The 14,010-nt window shown below is 34.4% G+C and overlaps 1 protein-coding gene across 1 annotated transcript in view; it reads left to right on the top strand.

The window, feature by feature from the left end:
• Positions 1-13,671, top strand: part of LOC106478599 (U6 snRNA-associated Sm-like protein LSm8) — a 19,905-nt gene extending 6,234 nt beyond the window's left edge. Inside the window, exons 2-4 of the mRNA XM_013939154.2 lie at positions 653-693; positions 3,737-3,864; positions 13,004-13,671. Coding sequence (XP_013794608.1) covers positions 653-693; positions 3,737-3,864; positions 13,004-13,094 — 260 coding nt within the window. The 3' untranslated portion in view covers positions 13,095-13,671. The remainder of the gene's footprint in view (positions 1-652; positions 694-3,736; positions 3,865-13,003) is intronic.
• The last annotated feature ends 339 nt before the right edge of the window (positions 13,672-14,010 follow it).

The raw sequence follows: 14,010 nt of genomic DNA, 5'->3' as shown, positions 1-14,010 counted from the left end.
ATATATATATATATATATATATATAAATGATTATAAAACCATTCAGTTGAGAGTAGGGTGATGATGTTCTGCTGGTGTAGATGATGAGATATCCTCCATTATGTAACATGGGAGTGAGCTGTCAAAAATTGCAGTTATCCTCTTCGATGAGGATCCCTCATACTATCCCCATGTGAGTGTCAGTTCCCAGTGACGGATTCCCGGATTGATCATTCAAGTCTCACACTGTTATCATGTGCCCATTCATAGGTTTCCCTCCTTCTTACCCACACCAGATGGTTGGGTTTTAGATTGTAGTTGACTTGCCGCTAGTATGTTCCTCTTTCCTACCCCCACTTACATGTTGGTTACTGGTGGACTGGGTTTTAGATTGTTGTCGACTTTCTGGCTGTATGATTCTCTTTCCTACCCCTACATGGTTGTCAGTACCTGGTGGCCTGGTTTTGAATTTTAGTTGATTTACTGACAGTATGATTCTCATCCTACCCCCGTTACAAATTTTTAGATCTAACACAACTAATGTCACTCTTGAGGAACAAATACTGCAAATTTTATTTACAGTTGTGTTATTATATTGTTTTACAAGTACAGTGTATATAAAACTATAGCTCTTGATAAGTTGTTGCAAATACCCTTAACTTAGAAATGACAGATACGGTATCTGTAATCACAGCTGATGGCAGAAATATTGTGGTAAGTAAAAAATTGTTTTGATTTCAATAGTTCTTAAATATTTCATTAAGTGTATATTGAAGTGAAAATTAAAATATACTAAATCATGTGCATGTAACAAGATAGTGGTAATTTACCACTAGCAACCTTTTTACAACACACTAGATGAAATTAAGTCTAAAACACAAAGGAGTAAAACAGTTTTATTAAAACCAAATAGTTAAAAACCTGCCATGTGTTTGACACAATTTAGTGTCTTCCTCAAAGTTGTTGTGGTTTAATATACACCTGTTCATGATAAAGATTCAAGTAAATATGAGTATCATACTTATATCAATTCTGTAGTACAGTACTGTACACTATATACATGTGATAGTTTTAGTCTAAATTTAGCTAGTAACAAAAAATTTTATTCTAACATTGTTGGGATCTAGGGATAGAAAAAGATCAGAAACTAGAGAGCATTTGGGATGGGAAGAAAATTTGCATTACCCATTCCTTCATTCCAACCTGTAAGTGCAGAATAAGATGTTTTGTTACTAGTTTCTGTACTTCTTACAAATCAAAGTCTTGGCTTCCAGTGGGGCTGTAACTTCTAGGTGGAAGGCATCATTTCACCAACTTATTCAATTCTGTTCTCTAGGGAGCTATAATATAATCTACAGATGTTACTTCTTGAAGCAAGACAAGCCATGACCATGATACTGCGTGGTGCGGTAAGGAGTATATGGTAGATTATCTACTTCCATATAATGCATATAGTGGCTTATTGATCACAGACCATGATTAGTACCTTGGGCTGTACCTAACTTATCGTAAGTCACTTGCTGTTCCACCTATGAAAATCACATCCTAGAGAGTAGTGAAGTGTTTTGGTGTGCAGGCTGGTCATAGGCACTCTGTGGTTTACGAGTTACGGCTGACAGAGAAGAAGAAAATCAATGTTTTTGTGGCCTAGTTTCTATCAAGGAAGGTTAGCTGAACTTTAGAGGCAGTTTTGTACTTGATTAATGAAGGGCTTTTTGTCTTTATCTTTTGGCTGTATTATGCCAATGTCCTGGCGTACACGCTACCATATGCAATGTACAGGCTGCCATTTTTAATTGAACCCATCCCTACATAGGGATTGCTACTCTGCTCCCTGATAGTATTGAAAAAATATTTTTAGTCAGGATTTGTTTGTTATATGGCTAAAATAAAAGTTGCACATACATAATAGTGGTAGTGAAAACCTAATGTAATAGTATGGTGGTAGAAATACCATTTACAGTATATGTAACTGATTGTAATTATGTTGTCTGTTTCTTCTCATATCTGCATTGTAGTAGCTCATGGTGCTGAAGAACATAGAAATAAAATTTTTTTTTTCATACCAGCAGTGAAAATCGTGTTAAAATGATGCATGTAACAGTATGTATTTTATCCATTTATATCTGCTAGCCAAGTTGGAATTTTATATCATGACAGTGTTGTTTTATTCACAGTTAATCAATTATATATACTGATGTGCTACTTGGAAGTACCATATGTTTTTATCCCCTTTGTTAAGATGTAATGTTTTGAAATTTCTGCGTATTTTGCTTTTGTTTCAACATGGAAAGTTGATCAAGTAAATGTCTTAAATTCTTACTCTAATTATTCATGGAACCAGGGTTGCTCTTAATGGTCATTAAACATGTTTTCTTGTAGGAAAGCTATAACTTCATTTGAGTTTATTGCTCCTACTTTGTAGTGAAAAGGCACCTAGAAGGCTCCTTACTATGTTTGTATTGGTCAATAAATATTAGTAGAATCTCTCAAATTAATTAAAAGTTTTATTCAAGCAGTTAGCAGAGATAAATGTTATCATAACAAAATGCATGACAGTTGGCCTAATAGAATTGGCTGAAGCCATAACAAAGCAACTGAAACTTCACTGCAAAAGCTAATCAAAATTTAATGAATTTTTAAAGTAAGAACTTGCATAGACATTTGAAAAGTGTTGAGAATAATCTTCAACTGCAAGATGGCTGTATTCTTGTGAGTAATACACATAATGAAGACATTTAATACTGCTGATATGTAATGGTCTAATGTAGATACATATGGATATTATATTACAGTTAGACTAATCATAATTAAAATCACATCATTCTTCACTAACCAAACACAGTTTTCTAGCCAACCTGATGAGCTCTGGTATAAAGCAAATTTACTGTTAGTGTCACACAACAAACCAAAGGTATAGTTGCAAAGATATTGTACACACTCTTCTTACTGGAAATCTCTATTAGATCGGTAAAAGATTATGTTATCAGTCATATTATGATGCAGTATCATACGCATGATGCTAAGGAATGTTGTGGTCTGAACAACTAATAACACACAGCAGTATATTTATTTCTATTTTTCAGCCTTAATTGGAAATACCAATCACTATGTGGAAGTGCATTTTAGATTGTAGAATTGCCATTTTCATTTGTTGTCAAATTGCTTGTTTTGGGACTGTCACCCAGTTTCCTGTATGGAAGGCTTAGAATTTCCACTATACCCATCCATAGCTTACATACCCCCAAACGTAACTCATAGCTTAGTCTCAGCTAGTCTGTCATAGTTATGCAAATAAAATTGTATTAAATTACATGTACAGTGTGTCAGCAAAACTGTAACTGATCACAAACAATTAGTGTCACCAAAGCAGTGCTTGATAAAAAATGATCTCCAAAGCATTTGTTGATCACACATTATCTTAAGTGTTACCAAAATAGTGTTTATATATAAGCTTCACTGTTATCAGAATTTTTATTTATTGTTTCAAAAATGAATGTATTTATATAAACAAATTTTTTTTCATCATATTTCATCTTAAGAAATATTTGAATTTAGTACTTGGCTCTACAACATCTTGTATAACATTTTCAAGTTCAGAAAAAACAGAACAAAGAAAAAGATCACTCAGAATTTTACTTTTTTCTATAATATTTTACAGTTAGACTTAGCACAGTACACATGCTTTTTAAATGCTTGTATCTTGAAGATGGATATATGCATGAATATTTATTGGTTTGTCTGTTTATTTCTGCAGGGCACCTTGAAAGGCTTTGACCAAACAATTAATCTCATTTTGGATGAGAGTCATGAAAGAGTGTACAGTTCGAGTCATGGTGTTGAGCAGGTCGTTTTAGGCTTATACATCATAAGGGGTGACAATGTGTAAGTACAGTTGAAATAGTGTTGATTTATAGGTGCAGCTTTGAAGTATCTAATGATTCAGATTATTCTGAATAAATACACAAATATGAAAAAAATTAAAATTTTGGAAAGAAAGTAGGCAATATCACATTTAACACTGTGCAATTTAATTGATAAATTCAATCACTTAGGAACAGTAATTACATGTCATGTAAATTATGATTATATTGATTATCATAAAAGTAATCAACCAATCAAACCTGTGTTTCAGTTGTTACTGATTGATTATTCCAACAATCATCAAAATTATGATTATGTTGATTATCACAAAAGTAATCAACCAATCAAACCTGTGTTTCAGTTGTTACTGATTGATTATTCCAACAATCATCAAAATTATGATTATGTTGATTATCACAAAAGTAATCAACCAATCAAACCTGTGTTTCAGTTGTTACTGATTGATTATTCCAACAATCATCAAAATTATGATTATGTTTATTGTCAGGAAAATAATTGACCACTCAGAATTAGGGTTTCTGAGTGTTCCTATTTTTAGATTATTCCAACTATCCAACTAATCAAAATATAGTTGTTTTTTCTATTTAATTCAAATTTGATTGGATTTTTTAATTATTTTGTTTTTCAGGGGGTGTGCTCACGATTAAAGGGACTTAGCAGGGCTCAATTTTAACTAAAAACTTCCTCGGATGACCAATTTAAACCCCCCATGTTGTCCGACAGACGACTAGCACCCTGGAACAGACCCTTATTCAAAACAGCATCACAGTCTACTGTGCACTTATCCATGCCCTCACTACACACATAATGTTGACTCCGATCCTCAACCAAAATCCTCAGTAAATTCCCTAACTACAAACTCAAAAATTTGAACCCCCACAAAAATATATTTTGAACCATTTTTTTGTTTAAAAAAGAGAAATGTTGGTACAATCCACCAAAAGTGGCTGAAAACATTAGGAAAAGTTAGCTCTTGTGGTTGGCTTGGAATGCTATTTTAGTCACTAAACTTTCTATCAATGACAAACTGCACCTCTGTGCTGCTTTATTCAGGTAAATTTTGTATGGACTTTAACTGAGTGTGAATGACTATGTGTAGTGACACAGTTCAGTGTATACAGCTCAGTTAGTTACATTAACACACTTTTTTTTTTAAAGTTACAGCTTTGACATTAAGTAACATTTATTTTTAAAACAGGCATGACATTTCAATCACTGGTATGCTCACTCTCAAATACACAAGTTTTAATGTTAAAGAACATTTAGTATTTAAATCAACATTCAAACAAAGGAAAAAAATTTTAATATATGTATATATTTAATCAATAAGTAAACTCAAAATGAAACTATTACTGCATATTGTATTGTGTGATGTTTGTATGCATATATATATATATATATATGGGCTGGTGGGAATTTGCAACAAAAGTGAATGCCAATAGCACGAATATTTAGTGATATTAATTTCTAGTATAGATGCTAATGACAATAAAACTAACATGCTTGTCTCAACTTCTTTCCTATAAATCTTTGGTGGAAACTAAAACGATCAAATTTACAAAATCAAACTCTGAATTTTCTTCGTTAATTATCACGGTTGAAACACTGACCTCCACTTTTGATTACACAAGTATAGGTGAATCTAGGAAATATGGAAGGCTTAGTTACCATGAGAAAAGTGGGAAAATCCACAAATTAAATAGAATACAATAATGATAACTGCAAACAAAATTTTATGAAAGTTTTGATCACTAAGAAACAGAATAATAATAAATAAAACAGGTATACCTTTATCTCTCTCCAGGTCAATACAAACTACAAGTATGAATGACAATACATAACAGCAGTGTGTGTACATACATGTGCAGCATTCAGACATTGTATACATATTACGGTACAGTAGTATGTGTGAGAGTTATGATGCAAGTCTAGTGTTACTACAGGCTGTATTCTACTGTACTTGACAGGCAGGCCAAGCTGGTTAAAATGAAAACATTAAATGTGATTGGCCAAGATCGCTGTTCTGTTTAAAAGTTTTATATGTCGTTGACTGTTTGTCTTCTTAAGATACTATGTAACATTAGGGTGGTTTTTGGGCTAATTTTTTCCAATGTAATGAAACTTTCAAATAAGGCATCAAAAATTAGTTGAATAAAGGTACAAAATTGCCAACTAAACATTAATTTTACCGTTTGGAAATAAATAAGATATAAAAACCTCAAAATTGTAATTGGGTCTTTTTTAGGGCCTTTGTACATCAATATTGTCTTAATTGGATCTTTTTTGAGGATCTGTGTTTTTTGTTTTTTCAGATACAGGTCAGATTGTTTTAGGTTTGATTCCCAATGCCACCAAATTTGCTCTTGCTCCCCATGTCTTTATTATGGCACAACTGCTAAGGTTATCTGCCACTGTCACTAGTTTTGAACTTCAGCTTAGAGGGAAGGCATCTGTGTGGTAGCACAAGCTGTCTACTTTATTCTTGTTTTTTTTCTCTTGAACTGCTGACTAGAGGAAGATGAATGGCATTCAACACCCCCTCCCACATTTCTTCCCCCTTTGTAACTGCCGACTAGAAATAAGACAACTAGCTTGCCGTATGCACTGGCAAGTTCCTTCCTTTTTTTCATGTAACATGGCTTGAGAAATACTGTACTAATTGGTTAATCAAATGTAACTGATTAATGGGGCTGTAAGTTAATCAATTAGCAAATACCAGTAATTACCCAGCTTTAATGTAATGTATAATATCGTATAGTTTCTTGTAGTATATTACTGGTACATATATGTAATGTATAGTGTTGTATGGATGGGAACTGATGTATTGTTCCATACGGGACCATACAATATACTGCAACTTAATGTCTCTCAATAGTGACAAATAAAGCACTGTGTGCTGCCACTATATGTTTAATACTATATACTGCCAGTTACAGTAGAACTGCAACTTAATATGTCTCTGAATAGTGACACATAAAGCACTGTGTGCTGTCACTTATGTAGTGCATCCTTCCATGTAATATATAGTGCTGTGTACTGCCACCATGCATTGAATACTGTGTGCTCCTACTATATGTTTAATACTATGTACTGCCAGTTACAGTAGAACCTCGACATTAAGGGTACCCTTCCGACTGCATCCAAATGCCCTCTGTAGCAAGGTGCTCTTAATATCAAAAATGAGCCATGCAAAGTTGGTGTTCCTGAGGTGCATGTTGCTATGACATGGAACATTGTCAACAGGAGGTCTTGGGGTGGATTAGTTGAGCCTTTTTTTTTCTTTATTATTGGTCACAGAATTTGAAAGTACTTCTCTTCAGAAGCAACAAAGCACGTGCACAGAAATAAGCCAACTTGATTCCTTCTCCGAGAACACGATGTAGAATTTATCAGCTTATGTATCCTACAGTGTTTACAACAAGAATTCCCCAGAGTAATAAGATTGCACCATGAATCTGAAAACATTTATTACAGTATATGGTATGAAACCGATCGAGTAAACATCATAAGAGTTTGAATAGTGGTCATCCTTCTGGGATGTTTTGCGGTATACCATACAGGATTACAAAGACAACTGTCCACTTTATCGAGTGACCGTATAGAGAAAGAGACTAAAGGCGCTGTCCTTAATTCAGAATATCAAGGTGCCCATTATTGCAAGTTTTATTTTAGTTATAAATAATAGAAAAAAAGAAAGAGACTGAAAAGATCTGCCCTTTATGGCACGGTATCCATTAATCAAGGTTCTGCTGTAGTATGTAGCTCTGAATTGTCACTTAATGTACTGCTGCCACTTTATTTTTAACACTCAGTTAGTCATATGGGGTCATGACCCCCATGCAATTTCTTTAATTAATTATTATGTGATAGATGGCATTTTACTTAGCCCCAACCACAGTAGCATCCTTAATTGTGTGTCTGTCCATGTTACAGTCTTAATCAGTGTTTTGCAGTTGTAGATTTTTGCAAAGTTTTAGATTGGTGTAATGTTTACCCCACACGACTACTTGGGTTATAATTTTTGCAAGGTCAGTTTGTTTTCCTTTGATTTTAATTTACTTTTATGTGTTTTTTGTAGTTTATGGCTAAAAAATGTATTTTTATTCTGTATCTCTTCTTTTCTGGCATTTCTCTATTTAATTGTTTGTTTTAAATGATATGTGATTAGTTCTTGTTACATCTTCATAATGCCACTTTGGCTCTTATTTTATACAGATGGCTAAAAAAGGACTTACCACCACTGCAATACTCTTTAATATCATAAGCCATAATCTAAGGCTTTCATTATTCTATTTTGCTTACAAATAAGGATTTGAACAAAACAAAACATATTATAAGAGTTTGAGCTTCATAGTAATTTAAATATGGCATTGGGGTCATAATGACCCCAAGCGATCATATATGTTCCATTTTACCACACGACAAATTGAGGGTTAATATTGTATTGCAACTTAATATTTAATGCTGTGTGCTGCCACTTTATATTTAATACTGTGTTGCAACTTAAGATGTAGTGCTGTGTGCTGTCACTATATTTAACCCATTGACTGTTGATTCACCATATAGGATACAGTCCATCTCTGGCAGTGGAATGCAAGTTTGTCGTATATGGTGTATGGCTTCTGATACAATATCTTACCTCTTCTCACAAAATGGTTTTTCTCAACTAGCACTTCCCTCTATCGTCACAAATTTTCACCACATGCCACCAGCTTTCCACCTCCTGCTGCAGCATATCCACATGCAAATGATCACATGGCAGCTCTCCACTCCCATCGTAACCAGCACCCTCTTCACATCTGCACTTGTTAATCACTTCTCAGTTGGCAGTGGTACTGTACAGACCTGGTGGTTTCTGCTTGTAGATTTGTCAACATTTTCTTTTATACTACTGACTTAGTTTTTCTTTACTATTTGTTTAAATTTTTGTGTTTTGGTATTGTGAAAGGTTTTTTTTTAACTTTTCTTACTTTTTCAAGGGCCTTTTGCTAGTGTATTGTGGATCCCACTCTATGGCAAATATACTTTTTATAAAAATATGCACTGACCATCCTGTGACCATGCTTGACATCAATTACATTGTAGCCCTTCCTACCATGGACCTGATGTATAGTTCCAGATGCTGTCAGGTTTGGGTTGTATTTCTCCACTATATAATTACGTCACAGTTTTAGGGTTATGCACACCATAGAGATGGGGTGTTCCATAGGACTGTTAGTAGGTCTTTCTATTGGGTTTTTTTCTTCATAACTATGTTCATTCGGGACCGTACACTCATGGACTAACAGTAAAGCAGACAGAGATTGCTGCCTATCTCTGATGTTCCATGGCATTGAGACTGTTCCTACTATGGTTGATCAACTCCATCAACATGGTAGTTCTGCTTTTCAAAATAGGTTATTATGATCACATGTTGCACTGTCTCCAGTGATGCACTCCTCTGGATTCTCCAATGCATTTTTTACCCCTTTCCTCTCGTGAAGTGTGGGAGTCCTTACCAGTTCCTTGTTGCTGGGGTGGTGGACCATGGAGACCTGTCTCTTTAAGTGATGAATCATGCCACTCAGTTAAGAGTAGGGTGGTAGCATACTGCAGTTGTAGCTGGTGTATCACACTTCCTACCACAGACCATGGAGGCCTGTCTCTTTAAGTGATGAATCATGCCACTCAGTTAAGAGTAGGGTGGTAGCATACTGCAGGTGTAGCTGGTGTATCACACTTCCTACCACAGACCTGGCATACAATTCCAGATGCTGCCAGGTCTGTTTGTAACACTATGCCATACTCCTGTCTATATATCTGACCAATTGTTTTTTCCTACTGTGGCATTCCTCCTTTTTACCATTCTACAGATGTACATTCCTGGTGTGTCTGGTTTGGGTTGGAGATGGCCCGATCATGATTAGTATCACGTGTAGATGGTGTGATGCCCTTCCTACCAATGACCTGATGTACAATTTCAGATGCTGCCAGGTTTTGGTTGAATCACTCTGTCATGTCACAAATATATATATATTATTGCAGTTTGCCCCTCAGGCTGAGATGTTCCTCCTCCCTAACATCCTCTGGATGTACATTCCCAGTGGGTCCAGAGTTAATAAGTCCTCATGTATGCTGGCCGGTATCTCTTCTCCTACCATGGACTGGATGACAAATGCCCACTGCCACCAGGTTTTGGACTGGAGATGCACCCTCAGGTTTGTGGTCTCCCTTCCTACCATCTGCTGGATGTCAGTTCTTGGCAGATCTGGTGTTGGTTGTACCACAGACTGGAAGTACCATATCCATTGCTGTCAGATTTTGGTTCTGAGATGTAATTCAGCCAGGGCTTTCTACCTTCCTACCATCTACTGGATGTTGGTTCCTGGTGGATCTGGTGTTGGACGTGCGTGCAAGTGGAGACTGATATTAGTACGGAAGCTTGTCTTCCCTACCAATTCCCAGTTCAAGGCAAAGAGGTAGGTTATCCTCTACCTACTGCAGATCTGATCTACCACTCCAGATCCTACCTGGTGTTGGATGAGGTCGAACTACCACTACGATCTGTCGTGCCCTAGCGACTCAACACCCAGCAGTCCCATTCATTGGTCATACATATTCTAGGATTCCTTGATGTTTTTCAGCCTTTTATGCTCATGACACTGTCATAAAAAGAGTGAATAGTAACTTGGATCAAATGTGGTGCAGTCTCCTCTTTTGGTTCCACACCTCCTGGTCTCTCTTTGGGTGCTTCCTAAAGGGGGATCATTTTTTCTATCGGCCTACCACCTGTTCAATGTGGGATTCTAGCTATTTTGTGAGGTAAGATATCGTATCAGAAGTTAGCATTTTCCAATATGGTGTAGGGTGATGGTTGGTTAAGATGGGAGTGGTGTCATGCTCCTATTGGTCGAGAGCTGCTGCATGATTATTTGCATGTGGATATGCAGAAGCAGGAGGTGGAAGGCTATTGGTGGGAAGTGAAAATGTGCACCAATAAAGGGCAGTGCTAGTTGAGAAAAGCTATTTTGTGAGGGAGGTAAGTGTTTATCAGAAATACATTTTCAGTACAGAAAACTGGTAACTTTCAAAAATGCCACTTAATAAGTTGTGCTATATGCTGCCAATTTATATTTAATACCGTGTGCTACAACTTAATATGTAGTGCATGTGTTGCTACTTAATATGGCAGCATTGGGTGCCACCACTGAATCCTATCCATGATGACAAGTACTTTTATATGAAGATATCAAGTAAAAATATCAATTCTAATTTCTTCAATATTTAACTAAAGAAATATTTTAGAATTGGTATTTGAAATTTTGAAATATTTATTTATTTTGTGTAATTTCTAAAAAAATAAAAAAAGTTCAAACTTAAACTTATGTACAGCTTCAAGGAATCTTGTCTGAAAATAAGGTACTTATTGATTTTTTAGAAGTTTTCTTCCAATCCAAAGCATAACCTATGCTGTATTTGTTAAGAAACCCATCCCTTGAAAATATAATTGTGTGTGTGTTTTGTTTCTTACATGATTTTTCCTTGTCTTCATTACTACAGCTTTTTGTTCCCACCAGTGGTGTTTCTAAAATATATGTGTGTGTGCGTGTGTGTTTAATTATGAAAAAAATCACAATTACCTCAGGCGTGTCTTTGTAATAAGCTTTGTTAGTGGTACAATTTTTTTACTTAAAATAACCTCCTTCTCCCCCACCCCCTCCCCACCACACACACACATGCACAAGTGGTTCAATTTATATAGTATGATTATTCTACCACTCATAAAAAAAAATAAAAAAAATATCATTTTGAGTATCAGTGAAGGTCATAATGTAGGAAGAATTTAAAAGATATATAAAAAAAGACTAGATATTCCAGATGTGGATGTGCCCCTGGTTCCCGCTCATTTGTGATATCAGAGCATGGGATCTGAACATATACTAATGAATACAGCTACAGGAACAGTTGAATACCATTGGATAGAGCTGATTATAAACTGTTTATAACAATGTAAATAAAGGATGGGAACAGTAATTTATGGTTTTATGGGAAAGTGTAATTATTAAGTTTAATGCACTCAAACAAAATACCTAAATAAGAAAACTAATTATTTTATAGAAAAACTACTTATTAAATATAAATTTATCTTCATGAAAAATATTATTAACAAAAAATATTGTTACTTGACCTGATACCATCTTGAAAGTTCAGGTCATGGATCACCATTTGATCTTTTTCAGTGTTTGGGATTTTTCATAATTTATAGCAGAAAGTGGTGACTGCTTAAGTTGAAAAAATAAAGTAAGAAAAGAAATATATCAATGAATATCAATCAGTTTGAAACTGACTGAATTTTTAAAATAGACCTTCTTGATCGACAGTAAAGAAAATTTAGATTTTAAGATGAAATGAAATATTTTTAATGTTTTTTTAAAATGTGTCTCATAACATTTTGAAAAAATTCACAACATAAAAAATTATAGAAAACTAAATCAAATTATACACATTTTTTAAAACTGAAATTAGATGTTTAGTAAGTTTTTTTCTAAGTTTCATGGAATTTGATTAAGTATTTCAACTATGAGAATGAAAAAAATCAAGGGATATAGGTGACACTCCTGCAGTCCAGAAAGGGTTGATATGTAGCACTGTGTGTTGAGACTTTATATTTAATACTCCTGTGTATAACACTGTTGGAAAATCATAATTAGAGTTCTTTAAGTAAACCTTTATTTGATCTGTACACAAAACAGTGCTAAGATTGAGGTATAGTTGGGTGTTTTGGGTGAGAATTTCTATATATATATTTTTTTCAATAAATGAGAAAGTGGGACAAGTGTAGCCTAGTTGTTAGTCTATTCAGACTGTGAGATGATGGGTTCATTGTTCATGGCCTGTTGTCACATAAGCATGCTCCAACTTTGAAGCCATAGGTGCATTATAAGAATGATTGTCAAATTCCACCATTTGGTCAGGCAAAAGTTGAGGATGGACACCATTCATTAGCTGTCTTTCCTCTAGTCTGTCAATTGAATTACCATGGAGAGGTAGCCCTTTGTGCAGTTTTGCACAATCTGAAAAAAATTAAAATGTTTGGAGAAGATCAATATGTTTATAATATAAAGATATATATAATTCTTTTTTTCTTTTTTTATACTAGAGCTGTGATTGGAGAATTGGATGATGACCTAGATGAGAGGCTTGACTTGTCAAGCATAAAGGCTGAACCTTTAAATCCTGTGGTTCACTAAAGTATTGTGGTACTCTAAGCTTCAAGAACTCAGATGAAACTGGTGCTTAAGCTTCCAGTGACATCTTAATAGTACAGTGGATTAATAGACTTGACGTTGAAAATATTGAACATTTTAGTGTATGAGAAGTGGCAGACAAGATTTTTTAAATGTGTTCACCTGAATGTCCTAAACATAATTTTTACAAGTGTTGTACAACACAGTTTTTAGTTATGGTTTATAACTTTGTCTTGTCAACAGCAAGTAAAGAACTTCAAATGAGGATTGATATGTGTATGTCATTGTAATAATATTGAAAATTATTAGAAAAATAACATGGTGAAAAACAAGTTTGACATTTAATGTTTTAGCTCCTTTTAAAACCATTGGATACCAGTTGGTTTACAAATGTTTATTATGTACAAATCACTATTTGTGGGTGTCATTTGACATCAGTTACATAAAAGTTGTCCTAAAACTTAAAGTTGTTTAAGAGGAGTATTATTTTGGTAAATGTCTTAGATACAACAGAATTTAAAGTAGTTGTCTTCAGAAAGTTAAATCCAAGATAATAAATGACTTTATTGCTAAAACAAAACCTTTTTTTTATTATTATTATAGTAAAAACAAGAAATATTTTTCCTAATTGACTCTCTAACTACTATTATTTTTCATCACAAGAGATAATTATTTTATTTGGTTGGGTTTGTTGGGGATTTTTAAGTTGCAACTTAATGTTTAATTGATTCTTATATTAAATTTATTAAAAAGTCATCATTGCTGTCTTTGGATCCATGTGTCACTACCTTGTTTTAAAATCATACCAAATTACTGGCATAGATGTTTTCTTTATCTTTGAATTGATCAGAGTAAATGTTGCTTGAAATTTCTCACTCAAAATTGTAACAGCGTTAACTCAAATGTTTTTGGTGATTTG

This window comes from Limulus polyphemus, unplaced genomic scaffold, assembly GCF_000517525.1.
Source record: "Limulus polyphemus unplaced genomic scaffold, Limulus_polyphemus-2.1.2 Scaffold230, whole genome shotgun sequence".
Lineage (NCBI taxonomy): Eukaryota > Metazoa > Arthropoda > Merostomata > Xiphosura > Limulidae > Limulus > Limulus polyphemus.
Note: the sequence above shows the minus strand (reverse complement) of the source record. Positions and strands in the feature narration are given on the sequence as shown.